This window comes from Eucyclogobius newberryi, unplaced genomic scaffold (assembly GCF_026437365.1).
Source record: "Eucyclogobius newberryi isolate DKJ021-1_F unplaced genomic scaffold, fEucNew1.0.hap1 SCAF_18, whole genome shotgun sequence".
Taxonomy (NCBI): Eukaryota; Metazoa; Chordata; class Actinopteri; order Gobiiformes; family Gobiidae; genus Eucyclogobius; species Eucyclogobius newberryi.
The window spans coordinates 4,675,190-4,691,579 of record NW_027315812.1 but is presented as its reverse complement, the minus strand read 5'-3'; the positions used below and the strand labels follow the sequence as shown (position 1 = coordinate 4,691,579).

Sequence of the window (16,390 nt, the reverse complement as noted above, 5' to 3'; positions counted from 1 at the left end):
AATAAATGTATATTTCAAGTAAACATGTTTAAGTCATGTTCAAAGACATTTTATGAATCCAAAGTCAGTTATAGTTCTCATGAGTTTAACTCCTTGGACTGAGCTGTTCCACCTGACTTGTGTATGTATCTGGGACAAACCTTTAGAATGAACATTTGACCGCAGGAGGAATACAAATCTATGATAAAGAAATGGATGACACAGACTGTACAAACTGGTGCTGAATAATTATGAAGATGTATTTAAAATAATAAAAATATTTTTTTTATTTTTTATTTTATTTAGTTAAAATATATATACACAATTAATGCTTGTACTGATACATATGTTTCACATTATACACAACACAATTTAAATCTAATGTATTATCATGTATTATTGTTTCATTCATTTCAGAGCCAGACGCGCGTTTCATTCTAACAAAGCGCTGTGTTTTTGTAGTGTCCTTCACCTCCAGCAGGGGGCAGTGCTCTCCGCACTTTCACGCCTGCGCAGAACCCTTATTCTTGACGCATGCGCACTCATCCTTCTCGGCCTCCAGTCTTTCGGGCGCTGGGAAGGTTGTCCGCGGCTCTTCTCTTCTACAACCGATATTCTCCCAAAAGTCCCACTGGAGCGACGCATTTCACACTTGATTCACGCAAGAAAAGCCTCAACGACCCGTGAGTGTTTGTTTACGCTTTAAATTCACCCCAAAAAGCCCGGATTGGAGGTTATTTTAGCGGCGATGTCGCGTCTTACCCAAGCTGCGAGTTCAGTTAGCTTCAACTTAGCCTGCTTCGAGCTAGCGGCACGAGCGCTTTTTTGGCGTTAGCTTTAGTTTTTACGGCATGTTTGTCTCTTTAGACTGCGCGGTTTGTGCCTTTCACACCCGATGAAACCATTGACGTACATTTCTGCGCATTAAGAGTTTATTTTGCGCAGAAAATGGCCGATACGCCGGATATGTTTTGGGCTAAAGATGCTAAGCCGCGGCTAAAGCGTCGTATCCCCGCTGAGCAACATTACGTCAGGCGGCGCAGCATCTGCGAAGCCGAACGAGCCAAAAACACGCACTTTACGACTTTAAACGGACTAAATCTGTTCTCTAAAGACGTATTTAATGTCCAAACTACCGCGACGTCAGGTTTAAGTGCGAATGTCACGCAAATGGAGCTGAAAGTGACGAAGAACAGAAAGTGTCAGTGTTTTGTTTGTCTGACGTCATCGCAGAACAACGTCAATCTAATGAGTAAAGTGCAAATGTTTCACCTTAACCTGTTACCACCCACCTATTTTCGCCCTGTGCACAATGGTTGGACCCAAATGGCATTGCTTATTAAAAGAGGATCTTATGTTCCATATGTAAGTGTGATGCATCATTAGAAAGCTTAGGCCTTCTAGTTTCTGCAGATGTGCACATGTCACACTGTCAGGGCTTCAGAACTCACACTACAGAAGCCCAAACATAAACAAAACATCCTTTTTTAGTCTCGCCTGAATATTGTCAATTTGTAATGGTCCTGAGCATGACATATTTCATTGTGTGCTTATGCTGTTCACTGTACATGATGTTTATCTTGTTGACAACAACTGTGTAAAGTTTCAGATCTCTAGAACAGGCATTTTGGTGCTGTTGACCTTTTTGTATCAAAAAGTATATTCGGAACAAGTGATCCAAATATGTGCCAACTGTGCCAAACTGTTTTATTACAATTTTAGCTCCTCTATGATCATAAAACATACATTTTGATGTTTTGTAGGCCACTAATAGCAATTATAACTGCTAAAAACAATATATGTGAAAATGTGTAAATATGAGTTTACCCATGAATTTCCCATATAGAGGTTTAAAAAAAAAATATATATATAATATTTTTATTTTATTTTTGTATTGGTATAATAATACATATATCTAACAAAATGCACGTCCAAAAGGCTAATAAACTCAGAAAACGTTATGCGCAAAATCCTGCCGAGAAATCTGGCTCTTTACAGCCTTCCCGGAGCCTTACGCACGAGAATACAGAACATTCTGTGTCAATAAGCCCTTTGTCCCGCCTCTCTTTCTAAAGCTATTTTCATTGGCTAGAATAATATGTCAATCAAACTCAGCTACGTCATTCACACGCAACGCTATTTAGATGTAAACAGACTAATCCATGTGCGTCGCAAGCGGCGCATTTTTTTTTGCGGAGGCTGTAGCAAACAAACCCGGTGACAGAAAAATGGAAGGTCTCATTCTGTAGGAAACAGTCTAAGGAAGAGATCGATGTCAAACACTATCGTATAAGTCAAACAGGTCATTTGTTATGGACGGAGAAATGCGACGGACAAGCGCATTCTCGTCCGGCGAGAAACGAAGAAAAGTTTGTTTACTTGACAATATCTCGAAATCGGATAACTTCAGGAAAAATACAAGTGGATATTGTTTTTCAATGGTTCCTTACGGACAGACTGAGCACAAGGATGTACAGAATTAAAGCCGTTTCGTCCGTCATAAACAGCAAACAGGACATGCGTTTGTAAAAGTTGAGACTTTCTCACAAACTATTGGCAATTGCTTCTTGGGGCATATTATTCAATGTAAATCAATGAGATATTCGTTTTGTTGAGAAAATAAGCTTTAAAATGATGTATAACTTGCTGGTATTGACCACGGAAATAAAAGTGATGATGTAAGAGAATATTTGAGATATAGAAAATGCTCGCCGGCGAGCAGGTGGATGGTAACAGGTTAAAGTGTTTCCTTCTGTTTTGTTTCTGTCTTGTTTGTTTCTGACTTTGTGAGGTGACATTATGTTTGAGATCACGTTTTAAATATTGCTCCTGAAAAATGTCACGGGAAATTAAATTCAAATGACTTTATTCCTTTATTAACGCCACAAAACCCTAAATCAGGATAATCTCAGTAAGACGTTTATTAAGATACATTTCAGGGCTGCACAATGTGTCGGGATCAAATCACAAATGTTGCTATTATTTTAGATAATAAAGTATTTTAATATTTTCTCTGTCCCTGTATTTAGAGCATTACAAACATGATTCAGTTGGGTATTATTATTTTGAGTATTATTGATGAAAATTAGACATTTTTGAATCTTCTTTACATTTTGATTTAATAACGCAGCTGTGTTTGTTATATAAGGTATTTTCACGTGTGTTTTAGAGTCTGTAAAGTCCAGAGAACGATGACGATGATCAAAATACGGTTATTTTTCATAGTCGATTAATCGTCTGTGTCAGAGAAAGATCTATTGAGCAGTAAATGTCTGTGCTGCTGCTGCAACGTTTGTTTTAAAAATAAGTTTGAATCATAGACACTGAGACGCACATACTTTTTTGTACATTATGACTTATAATGCAGAGAACTGTTTAAAGATGGGATCTGTAGGAAGTATTGACCCGCGTGCAGCCATAATCTTGCCTCATTAAAACACTTTGTAGATCTTCTGTAGACGCCTTCAGTCTCCATAGTTCCACCTTTCCAACCGTTTGAATACTAAAGTAAGTGTTAGTTGCAGCTCTAGATAAAAGTGTAAACTACTGACTAAAATAAGGCTGTAAACTAATTTACTATTTAAATAATTGATTTCTGATCGATTCAGATTTCCAAACACACACGAGCTGAGAAAAGACGTTTCATGACTCAAACTGAGCCACAAATACGTTAAAGTGACGCTGAACATATGTAAATGTGGTGTATATGATGAAAACACCATGAATGTGCTCCACCCGCTCGGATCTAGTAAAGGTCAGACATTATAATGAATCTCTGGCCTCTTCCTCGGCCCGCGGGTCGAGTTGGAGGCGTCGGCGTTGCGTCCGTGGCGACACCGGAGCCCCCGGCTCGGGTTGCGGGTGGTCCGCATGGCTGCGTCTCTCATTCAGTGCCGTGTGGAGGCGGTTGTAAAGCGGTTTATAAATACGCTCGTGTTCAGGTATCGAGTGACCCCCGGACAGCAGATTATCACAAACACACACGGGAGGTTTCAGCCGAGAGCGACCCGAGACGCCGAGGACAGAGATGTTTGTGCCATCGAGAGCGTGGCGATGATCACGGTCTCGTTTAGAGAATCTACCTCTGTAAAAGTCTCTCCTTCTCTTCTGACCTCCATCGGTTGAGATGTTTCCACAGTTTGTGACTAAACCTCTCCTTCTCTTTGGCAGTTGGTCGCTGATGTCCGGCCTCTGGCGCCGCTGGTCTCTCCCTCTGCGTCGCTTCGGCCTCCACGTCGCATGATCGCGCCGACCCGTGGGCCCGCCTCCCTCCCCCCCCCTTTTCGCGCTCTCGCAGCTCTCCAAACGTCCGGAGACGTCGCCGAAAGCGCCGCCGGGCCGAGACGCCTTGGCCGCCGCGGGGAGGTACCCTGAACCCGCCCAGGAGCTGCTCACATCCTCACCTTTCTGACCTTTCACCCCCGGCGGTTCCCGAGCCGGCCGAGCGAACCCGCAAGGAAACTGGGGCGCCATTCGTGGGATGCAACGATGTCGGAGGCGATTGAGCCCCGGGCGGTGAACTCGGACTACGCCGTGTCGCTCCTGGAGCAGCTCAAGTTCTTCTACGAGCAGAAGCTCCTGACGGACGTGGTGCTCCTGGTGGAGGAGGCGGAGTTCCCCTGTCACAAGATGGTGCTGGCCACGTGCAGCTCCTACTTCAGGTGAGGGGGAGGCGGGGGAGAGGGGGGGGCAGGGTACAGGCGAGGGGGAAGAGAGAGAGAGGAGAGGGAGGAGAGAGAGGGAGGAGAGAGAGGGAGGAGAGAGAGGGAGGAGAGAGGGAGGAGAGAGAGGGAGGAGAGAGGGGGAAGAGAGAGGGAGGAGAGAGGGGGAAGAGAGAGGGAGGAGAGAGGGGGAAGAGAGAGGGAGGAGAGGGGGAGGAGAGAGGGAGGAGAGAGGGAGGAGAGAGGGAGGAGAGGGGGAAGAGAGGGGGAAGAGAGGGGGAAGAGAGAGGGGGAAGAGAGAGGGGGAAGAGAGAGGGGGAAGAGAGAGGGGGAAGAGAGAGGGGGAAGAGAGAGGGGGAAGAGAGAGGGGGAAGAGAGAGGGGGAAGGGAGAGGGGGAAGAGAGGGGGAGGAGAGAGGGAGACAAACGGCAAAGATGAAAGCCCCAGTGTAGTACAACACGATAAAACACAAACATAAATACAAATAAACCTCATTATTGATACATTTTAAGGGTTATTAATAAGGGTATTATAATGTCATGTGACTGGGGGGGTCTAGGGTCGGTCGGATGGTTATTTCCGGGGTCCCTGTCTTTAAGTCGACCGATGCTTTGCTCTAGATGTAACCGTGGAAACCGTAGAAAGGAGGAGCCTAGTACTTTAAATGTTTGTTTGTTGTGATCGATGTGAAGTAGTTTAAGTCTCCAGTGAAGCGCCCTCTGACCGCTGATAAACCCGTCTCTTCTGACCTTTGACCTGTGCGTTCCTCTGGTTGCCAGGGCGATGTTCATGAGCGGCCTGAGCGAGAGCAAACAGACCCACGTCCACCTGAGGAACGTGGACCCGGTCACGCTGCAGATCATCATCACGTACGCCTACACGGGGAACCTGGCCATCAGCGACCGCACGGTGGAGCCGCTGTACGAGACCGCCTGCTTCCTCCAGGTCAGCCAATGGGGCGAGGGCAGGGTGTGGCCTAGAAACACTTGATACCATATGCGTCATGATTCACCATAAAAACCCTTAAACCGATGTTACAAGTTGACTAAAATCATGTGTCGATTTAATCTCATGTTCACGCCGTCTGTTTCCTGACGCCTCCAGTTGCACAGCGTGATTGACACATCTTGGGTCCAGGACGACTGCAGTATCGGCCCAAATCTGCTTCTTTCTGGCGTGTTTACGTGCTCGTCTGTCTTAGAGCCATGTGACGGCGTGATGTCAATGTATTTCCTCCATACGGCCGCACGAGTCGGGAAAATCATGTGCAATTACAATTGATGGATATGATTTTGTGTTTGTGGAGGAAATTTGTCATTTTGATTCGATTGCGATTAATCGTGCGGCATAGAGCTGGGTTTCGATTCAAATTTCAAGAATCGATTCGATTCCGATTTTTACGTTTCAAAATCGATTTTTTTTTTTTCAGATTCGATTTGATCCGGGGGTTAATGTTATTAAAAATGTATTTGAACCGTTTCCTTCACTTCATGACAGTGTAGAGAAGCAACATATTAAAACTAGTATTATATCAATATTAAACAGCAAATCTTACAAGTATTGGTAGTTACTGATGGAAAGGTTAAGGGTCAATCTACCTTCAAGAAAGAATTCAGGACAATGGAGGACATCATTGAGGTGACGACATCTGCAACAGTGGATTCTACTGCGACACTATTATTATTATGCTTGAAAATAATTAAGAATTCACCCAAAAGCGGTTGCTACTGTTGTGGAAAAATATAATCTGGCCCTTTACTTTTTAACTTTCAATCCTATTTTTTAATCAGATTTAGTTCTAACACAGTCAACAGCCTGACACGACTCCTTTTGGCCTGGAAATGTACATGTCCGGACCTCCTGGAGTGGCTAGGAAGTCCCACGTTATGTTTTACACTAGGCAAGACATGTGAATTGAATTAATGCAAATGTTATGTACTGTCTCCTTCCTGAAACCACTGTTTCTTTGATGTCCCATTTGCTCCTGTATTTCTTTGTACCTGAGAGAACAATGACCAGGAACTTCTGGGTGTGTGGTCATGTGACTACAGGTATAAATATGTAGGACGTGGGACAAGAGGGGGCTCGGATCATATAATGAACCAGAGAGAGAGAAACGCCTGATTAAATCACCTTAACATTGAGACAAAGCAACTCGCCTCCTTGCCTTATTTTTGCCACTACACTACCAAAAGCATTTTTATTTTAAAACTGCTCACACACTGCCAGCACTGAAACTGGAAGTGTAAAATGTAAAAGTTGAGCTTTTTTCAAATATTTAAAAAAAAAAATATATATATATTTTTTAATTGATCTTTGGACGTACGAATCAATAATCGGTCATTAATATGCAAATCGATTTTTTTTCAACCCAGCTCTAGTGCGGCACGAGAGTTTTACGAACGAATCGCAAAACTGCGGAGACGTCGACCGTAAACTCTTTCAAAACTCTATATTCAAATTTTGCACAGATTCAAAACGACGTTCACAATATTCTCCTCTAACTATGACAATAGAGTTAGAAGCTCGTTTGCTTAAACTCTAATTGTCGACAAGGACTAAATGAGTCAAACACCACAGACTTCAGCAGATGAAGGAGGAGGTTCTGTGACTCGCAATATAAACTTCAAAATGACACACAAAGTTCATATATTCATAGTAACACACGACAGAACTGCAAAGACTAATCAGATACTGGTTAGTCGTGTTTTGTTCATCGTTCTCTGGAATCGCAGCCGCGTTTCATCAATAAGCCCCATGTTTGATGCTTTGTTTCGTTGCGGACGTGTTTGTCTCGCTCTTGACTTGTGTTGTTGACAGTTAAACGGTTGATTGACACGTGTCTCTGGCGCTGCTGTTGCGTCTCCGTCCTGCAGGTGGAGGACGTGCTGCTCCAGTGCCGTGATTACCTGGTGAAGAAGATCAACGCCGACAACTGCGTCCGGATGCTGAGCTTCGGCGACTTGTTCAGCTGCAGCGAGCTCAAGCAGTGCGCCAAGCGGATGGTCGAGCACAAGTTCCCGCTGGTCTACCGCCAGGACGCCTTCCTCCAGCTGTCCCACGAGCTCCTCGTGGACGTCCTGAGCAGCGACAACCTGAATGTGGAGAAGGAGGAGACGGTGCGGGAGGCGGCCATGCTGTGGCTGGAGTACAACATGGAGGCGCGCTCGCAGCACCTGTCCTCTGTCCTGAGCCAGATCCGCATCGACGCACTGTCCGAGGTGACGCAGCGGGCGTGGTTTAAGGGCCTGCCGCCCAACGACAAGTCCGTGGTGGTCCAGGGGCTCTACAAGTCCATGCCCAAGTTCTTCAAGCCGCGCCTGGGCATGACCAAAGAGGAGATGCTGATCTTCATGGAAGCTCTGTCCGAGACGCAGTGCGAGGCCATCGTCATGTCCAACCTCCTCCCCACCACCGTGGTGTGCTACAGCCCGCAGGCCGAGAAGGTCTACAAGCTCTGCAACCCGCCGGAGAGCCTGCAGAAGGTCGGGACGGTGGTGACGCCCGACAACGACATCTTCATCGCCGGCGGACAGATCCCGCTCAACAACTCCCTCGCCAACTACGGCAAGAGCGGCAAACTTCAGGCCGCCTTCCACTCGGTCAACAGCTTCTTCTGGTTCGACGCGCAGCAGAATGAGTGGGCCCCCAAGACGCCCATGCTCTGCGCCCGCATCAAGCCCTCGCTGGTGTACTGCGACGGCTGCATCTACGCCATCGGCGGCGACAACGTGGGCGGCGAGCTGAACAAGCGCACGGTGGAGCGCTACGACTGCGAGAGGGACGACTGGACGATGGTCTGCCCGCTGCCCTTCGCCTGGAACTGGAGCACGTCGGTGGTGGCCAACGACTGCATCTACGTCATGACGCACGACCTGATGTACTGCTACTTCCCGCGCGCCGACACGTGGGTGGAGATGGCCATGCGCAAGACCAGCCGCTGTTTCGCGGCGGCGGCGGCGTACGGCGACCTGATCTTCTACATCGGCGGCCTGCACGTGGTCAGCAACTCCGGGATCCGCCTGCCGACCAGCACCATCGACGGCTCCTCTGTCACGGTCGAGATCTACGACATCAACAAGAACGAGTGGCGGCTCGCGGCGAACATCCCGGCGAAGCGCTACTCGGACCCGTGCGTCCGCGCCGTCGTGCTGCTCAACGCGCTCTGCATCTTCATGAGGGAGACGCACATGAACGAACGCGCCAAGTACGCCATCTACCAGTACGACGTGGAGCTGGACCGCTGGTTCCTACGGCAACCGGTGTCCGAGCGCGTGCTCTGGGACCTGGGCAAGGACTTCCGCTGCGCCATCGGGAAGCTGTACCCGTCGTGCTTGTCAGAGTCCACCTGGAAGCCGCCCACGTACCTGTTCTCACCGGACGGCGCCGAAGAGTTCGAGGTGGACGGCGAGTTGGTGTCTCTGCCTTAGCTCGGTCCCATGAACGGGTCGGGGACTGAACTCGTGACTTCGGCTTCGGGGACATTTTGTGGGACTTTTTCGAAAGCGAGTTCCCCTCTAAACGTGTCGCGTCATCGTGTGATCGTCCGGGTCGTCGCGGCGATGCACTTAAAACGGTTGTCATGAGAAACGGAACCAAAATCTACGCCCAAAATAGTATAAACAAACCTAAAATAATGTGTAAAGCTCCTCTTGCTCTTCAGAGGGACCTATTTGAATGGGCTCCAATGCAAACGAGGCGGGCGGCGACAACGAGGCGGGCGTCGACCAGTTACATTTGACCCGCCATTTTAAATCAAGTGTTCAGACTTATCAAAAATGTGTTTTAAAATGCGCTGAGATCGGAAGGCCGCCGCAGCAGCTTTTACACTCGAGACATCACGGGAATCGTCGTGGAAACCTGCGTGTTGTTGGCCTGCGTGTTGTTGGCCTGCGTGTTGTTGGCCTGCGTGTTGTTGGCGTGCGTTGGAGTCCATTCAACCTGCCGACTAGAATCACTTTCATCGTTTCTGTTTCGCTTGAACGGGTCCAAACCGAGACCTTTTGACCTTTTGTAGGACCATCGGCCGTGGAGTTGTGTAAAGGAAGCGGCGGTAAACGGCCGGTCCGGTTGCACGCTCGCCGTCCTTTTCTCCCACATCACCTCATGAAACTCAAAAAACCCACAGCGCCATTTTCAAAAAGCCTTTTTCCAGTTTGTCATATGCACTTAGTCTTCCACACAACCTCAGAGTTCAACTTAGAGTTCACCTCAGAGTCGACCTCAGAACGCCGCGCTGGAAATGCCACAAACGGTTCAGGCGTCACTCGGGTCGACCTTAAGGCCATTCTGCTCCAAAGTTTGTCTTGGACCTGGTTTAATCCCGGGTTTGGGCCTGGTTTAGTATCGTCTGAAATGGAGACAACATTTCTTATTAAAAAGTGATTTTAAAATGAAATTCTAAGTGGTTTCTTTGCCTTTGGACCGAGGCCTAAATTCGATGAAACAAAATAATCAATAAACGAATCATATTTTGATCATTGTGGACTTTACGGTCTAAAACGCACGAGAAGACGTTTTATAACATCAAAATGTCAAAAGATTTCACTGTTTTAGATTTTCCTTAAGAGAATATTTACAAATAAAATGGATTATTATCTCGAAACCTTGATATTTCAACCGTTATTTGGTTGAAAATGTTCTTAAAACGTGATTATCATTGAACTTTGAGACGTTTAAAGAGGGAAAAGTGACTTGAATATTGCCGTTTTTAAAAAGCGTTTGATTGTGGCATTTCCAACATGGCCGCCGCTCGGTCCATGTCGTTTCTACAGAAAAACCTCAACGATCCACTCGCATGTTGTGTCCGTGCTGCTGACCGTAACCACGGCGATGATACAATCTATTTTTCATATGTTCATGTGGTGGAAGCCGGAGAATTCAAAATGACTAGGTCTATTTTGTAGAGCTTTTTATTTAATATTCAATACTTTACTGTAGCGGTCGTTTACATTTAAGAATGCTAGAGGTTCTCGCTGCCAATTGGCCGGTGAGAGAAAAGGGGCCGGCGTCGTACCTTAAGGAGGGAGGAGCACTGGTGCTTCGGGGGCGGACATTTTGAGCATGTTTTTTGGCTGCATCATATTCCTTTGGCACTGTATTTTGAATGAACGTTAATTTATTAAAAATTTTTGAAAACGTTCCTAAAACAAACGTCCAGTTTTATTTGTGTGTCTCTCTTCTCTGCCGCTTTAAACGCTCTCCTGGCACAAACATGTTCTGAACCTCGTCACGGTTTCACCGTTTCTTTTGATAAAACTTGAAAATGTAAATTTAACTTCTGGTTTCAGGGAGTGCACTTTTATTTTGGAGTGCTACTTCCTGTTTAGCGTCTTTTGAAGCTTTGGTTTAAACTGTCTGTCGCACACTGACATCACAGAGGGATTCAGCTCGTCTTCCTGTCACTTTAAGCTCTCAATTTTCAAAACGTTTTCACAACTGCGACTTAAATATTTACAGCAGGTTCTTTAACACTTAAATAAGTCAGAATTAAACAAACATGAGATGTTTTTTTTCTGAGTAAATCTACAAATGTGAAGAGCTTTTTCGAGTAATAGTTTCCAAGTCACTTTTACTTGTGGAATATTAAGTAATGTTGCAATCAGGAGTTTAGAGTCAAAACTATTCCTCAAAGTGAAGACGGTGATTATTCTTTACGTTTATACGTGGATTTAAACTACAAATAATAAGAGCTTCAGTCGAAACGGTTGATTTTTTTAATACATAGTTCTAATACAACACTTTATTCCCAATAATGTTAAAGTTCAAGAAAATTCGGATTCGATACATTCAAATCTAAAAATACAAACAAATATCAGTGTAAAAAAGAAGCAGCTTCGAACCATTTTCTAAAACTACAAATAAAACACGTAAAGCTGGACCCAAACGTCATATTTCATAGTCAAAGGTAGAAATCCTAAAACGATAATGAGATAAAAACAGCAGAATATGTGCAAAGAAGGTTCACGGTTTTGGGCTTAAATCCAGTGATTAAACACAATAAATTTGACTTAACAAGAATAAATCAATGTTTTCTTCACTTTTGAGATGGTAAATAATGATGGTGTTGGATTGTTGCCTGGTAACGGGTAGAAAAGTTTTAAAGATACAATGCAGAACTTTTCTGGTTGTTGAAAGGTTCCAAAGTTAAACCTCTTTACTCTGGAATGGAGAATAAATAAACCATAAACCATCTAAAGAACCAATTGTGTATTTTCTTTTGATAAAACTTGAAAATGTAAATTTAACTTCCGGTTTTAGGGAGTGCACTTTTATTTTGGAGAGCAACTTCCTGTTTAGCGGTTTTAGCGTCTTTTCTGTCAAGCTAATTCCGCCAAAAACGCTAAACAGGAAGTAGCTCTTCAAAATAAAATTGCACTCCCTAAAACCGGAAGTTTAATTTACTTTTATCAAAAAGAAAATACACAATTTGTTCTTTACATGTTTTGTTTTGCCATAAATAAAGTTGTATTTTAGCTTCACAAAAAGTAGAATGTGGTAAAAATTGTCACATTTCTGTAAATAAACTGTGGGCTCAACATTTGTCCAGTAAAACCTAAAAATATGGATTTTTCCTTCACTAAAATTGCTGTTAAATCGAGATATTTTTGAGCGATGAAAAAGTGAAATATGTTCATTTAATGTCGAACTGCGGAACATTCCAGGCAAAGCATAAACATCTCCAGAAAAGTTCCACAGTGCGGCTTTTAAATTATTGTTATTTGGTTATAAAAGGACTGTAAGAGATATTTTCCACGTAATAAAGTACTATTGGTTTCCCCAGCATAGATATATTATACTATAAGTTCAGAACGAGGCCGACGTGTCCAGCGCGTCGTGATTCCCCAATTTGAGACGCTGCCGGATTTGCGTCAGCATTAAATCTTTATCGTTCATCTTAACATTTAACTTCAACGTGTGATTTTAATTTAAATATGACGTCGACGTTGGTGGAAACACGACATTTAACTGCCACTGAACCCGAGAAAAGCCGAGAAACACGGAAGCGTCCGACTTCAGCGTCGTATTTAGCGCGTTTTGTGACTGTGGTATTTTTACGCATCTTTATCAAAAATAAACTTTTTTTATTTTTACAAACTCTATTAAACTTAAATGACTGACGAAATAAAGCTGCAACTGACGGAACATGTTGAACCGTGTCTGGCCTTTTAAATCGTGAAATTAGAGTCAAGCTAACGGTTAGCACGACTGACGCAAATTGGGCAAATGACTCAAATTGGGTAAAGACGCTCCAGGCTAAAGCTCAGCGGCTAATGAAAGTGAACTACTGTAAGTAAGGAGCTCTCTGATTGGTTAGAACAATTTGTAAACCCGCCATTAGCCACAGAAAGATCAGTGGAAAAGCTACGCTGGGAAGCTAAGCTAACACGGGCTGCAAAAGGTTTTCCTAAAGCGATTAGTAAATACATTAAAGGGCCAGTACCTGATTTTTACAGAGGAAAAACAACAATTTAAATTTAAATCCTTCACAGCTCCACATGTGTAGCTCACTCACCTAATGCAGCCACCCCGGGTACAGCTAACGTTAGCATGCTAACAGCACACTTCCTGCTTCTTAAAGAATAAAACGCTCTATACATAGACAGCGCTGTGGTCTCATTTTCACCAGAATAAAAGCTTTTATAATAAACGTGTGGTCGGGACAAACAGATTTCACTTTATAACGTGCTAAAATAAAAAGGTCAATTTAATGTTTTTCACGTTTCAAAACTGTAAAAAAGTAAAATATTGAATTTAATTTTACTAAAGTTTTTCCTCATGTATTAGTCAAACCAAATCATGTTTTAAAAGCTGCTCTAATGAAAGTGTTCACTCATGTATTTACCGTATTTTCTGGACTATAAGTCGCACCTTTTTTCATAGTTTTGGACGGGGTGCGACTCATACTTATATTTATACTTATATACTTATACTCCGGAGCGACTTATATGCAATATTATGTGTTATTTTCACACTTGCAACTGCATTTCATACTCCAGTGCCACTTATATGTTTTTTTTCTTCTCTATTCTGCATTTTTTGCGACTTATACTCCAGAAAATACGGTAGTAAATCATCTTTAATTAAAGTTTAATTTCGTTAAACGTGGCACTCCGGGTCCTCCGTACTCTGAACAGTGAAGAACAACCTCTGACGGCTGCAAACTGTTGGAAATTAACGATGTTTTCCACGTTTATACGGCAGTAAAAACCAGGTACGGTGCCTTTAAGTTTAGAAAAAGAAACTAAAGTGGCGCAAACACCCCGACCACACGAGCGAAGGAGTTAAAACCGAGTCAGAAAACCACAACAACGGCAGGGATTCGAAGACGTTTGCTGGTCAGCTGAAGGTCAAAGCACTTTAAAAACACGGAGGAGCTCTTCTGGATCACAGCTGGATGACGTCACGAGGCGCGCTAATGAAATCCATCACGAGTACAGGTACGATTTACTCTTTTTAGAGGAAGAAACTACACCAAAACGTGGACTTGAGTCAATTCTGCAGAAAATAGAACCTTCCGGACGCAGCGCTTCACACTTTAGAAAAGATTTAGCTCCACTAAAGGAAGCCACGCCCTTTGGGGATCGAACCTGAGACCTCTTCGCTGCGGGGTAACTGCTGCTGCTGTCCGTCTTCTACAGGCAAGAACAGAACACAAAGAGGCAGTCATTCAAACCGTTAAAAAGGTGCCACATGCCGTTTGTCATCATCAGATTTAAAATAGTGTCTTTTTTAGACGAAGCTGCAGCAGAAACGGGTTCGAGTCCCGTTTCCAGTCGCGTCAAACTTGGCTCGTTTCCTTCATTTTCGCAGTGTTTTGTTTTCGAGATCGTCCGGGTCAAATGCGGTCGGTCACAGCGGGGCTTCTGTGGGCGCGTCCGTGGAGGCTCCAGATTGGTGGGCGATGGGAGCGGGCGGGGCCAGCGTGGAAAACCAGGAAGACATGGCCGACTTGGCGCTGGTCAACGCTCCTTCCAACGACTGACCTGGAAAACCAACGGGTCAAACAGTGAATTCAAAACGTCAAACGAGGAGCAGGCGCGGTCACGGTTACGCTGCGTGTGACCCGGTCAGAAGGTGCGTGTTGGTCAGTGTTGGTTGCCGTGGGTGACCCGGTCAGAAGGTGCGTGTTGGTCAGTGTTGGTTGCCGTGGGTGACCCGGTCAGAAGGTGTGTGTTGGTCAGTGTTGGTTGCCGTGGGTGACCCGGTCAGAAGGTGCGTGTTGGTCAGTGTTGGTTGCCGTGGGTGACCCGGTCAGAAGGTGCGTGTTGGTCAGTGTTGGTTGCCGTGGGTGACCCGGTCAGAAGGTGCGTGTTGGTCAGTGTTGGTTGCCGTGGGTGACCCGGTCAGAAGGTGTGTGTTGGTTGCCGTGGGTGACCCGGTCAGAAGGTGCGTGTTGGTCAGTGTTGGTTGCCGTGGGTGACCCGGTCAGAAGGTGCGTGTTGGTCAGTGTTGGTTGCCGTGGGTGACCCGGTCAGAAGGTGCGTGTTGGTCAGTGTTGGTTGCCGTGGGTGACCCGGTCAGAAGGTGCGTGTTGGTCAGTGTTGGTTGCCGTGGGTGACCCGGTCAGAAGGTGCGTGTTGGTCAGTGTTGGTTGCCGTGGGTGACCCGGTCAGAAGGTGCGTGTTGGTCAGTGTTGGTTGCCGTGGGTGACCCGGTCAGAAGGTGCGTGTTGGTCAGTGTTGGTTGCCGTGGGTGACCCGGTCAGAAGGTGTGTGTTGGTTGCCGTGGGTGACCCGGTCAGAAGGTGCGTGTTGGTCAGTGTTGGTTGCCGTGGGTGACCCGGTCAGAAGGTGTGTGTTGGTTGCCGTGGGTGACCCGGTCAGAAGGTGTGTGTTGGTTGCCGTGGGTGACCCGGTCAGAAGGTGTGTGTTGGTTGCCGTGGGTGACCCGGTCAGAAGGTGTGTGTTGGTCAGTGTTGGTTGCCGTGGGTGACCCGGTCAGAAGGTGTGTGTTGGTTGCCGTGGGTGACCCGGTCAGAAGGTGTGTGTTGGTTGCCGTGGGTGACCCGGTCAGAAGGTGCGTGTTGGTCAGTGTTGGTTGCCGTGGGTGACCCGGTCAGAAGGTGTGTGTTGGTTGCCGTGGGTGACCCGGTCAGAAGGTGTGTGTTGGTTGCCGTGGGTGACCCGGTCAGAAGGTGCGTGTTGGTCAGTGTTGGTTGCCGTGGGTGACCCGGTCAGAAGGTGTGTGTTGGTTGCCGTGGGTGACCCGGTCAGAAGGTGCGTGTTGGTCAGTGTTGGTTGCCGTGGGTGACCCGGTCAGAAGGTGTGTGTTGGTTGCCGTGGGTGACCCGGTCAGAAGGTGTGTGTTGGTTGCCGTGGGTGACCCGGTCAGAAGGTGTGTGTTGGTTGCCGTGGGTGACCCGGTCAGAAGGTGCGTGTTGGTCAGTGTTGGTTGCCGTGGGTGACCCGGTCAGAAGGTGCGTGTTGGTCAGTGTTGGTTGCCGTGGGTGACCCGGTCAGAAGGTGTGTGTTGGTTGCCGTGGGTGACCCGGTCAGAAGGTGTGTGTTGGTTGCCGTGGGTGACCCGGTCAGAAGGTGTGTGTTGGTTGCCGTGGGTGACCCGGTCAGAAGGCGTGTGTTGGTTGCCGTGGGTGACCCGGTCAGAAGGCGTGTGTTGGTCAGTGTTGGTTGCCGTGGGTGACCCGGTCAGAAGGTGTGTGTTGGTTGCCGTGGGTGACCCGGTCAGAAGGTGCGTGTTGGTCAGTGTTGGTTGCCGTGGGTGACCCGGTCAGAAGGTGCGTGTTGGTC

At 46.2% G+C, this 16,390-nt stretch overlaps 2 protein-coding genes across 2 annotated transcripts in view; one reads left to right on the top strand and one right to left on the bottom strand.

Moving 5' to 3' along the window:
* The first annotated feature begins 510 nt into the window (after positions 1-510).
* kbtbd2 (kelch repeat and BTB (POZ) domain containing 2) lies at positions 511-10,793 on the top strand. Its single transcript, XM_072450411.1, has 4 exons — positions 511-662; positions 4,150-4,640; positions 5,420-5,585; positions 7,517-10,793. Exons 2-4 carry the CDS (start codon positions 4,468-4,470, stop codon positions 9,068-9,070), a joined length of 1,893 nt encoding a protein of 630 aa, XP_072306512.1. The 5' UTR covers positions 511-662; positions 4,150-4,467; the 3' UTR covers positions 9,071-10,793.
* Positions 10,794-14,490: 3,697 nt separating this feature from the next.
* avl9 (AVL9 homolog (S. cerevisiase)) overlaps positions 14,491-16,390 on the bottom strand; it is a 30,225-nt gene continuing 28,325 nt past the window's right edge. The window contains exon 17 of the mRNA XM_072450410.1: positions 14,491-14,626. Coding sequence (XP_072306511.1) covers positions 14,493-14,626 — 134 coding nt within the window. The 3' untranslated portion in view covers positions 14,491-14,492. The remainder of the gene's footprint in view (positions 14,627-16,390) is intronic.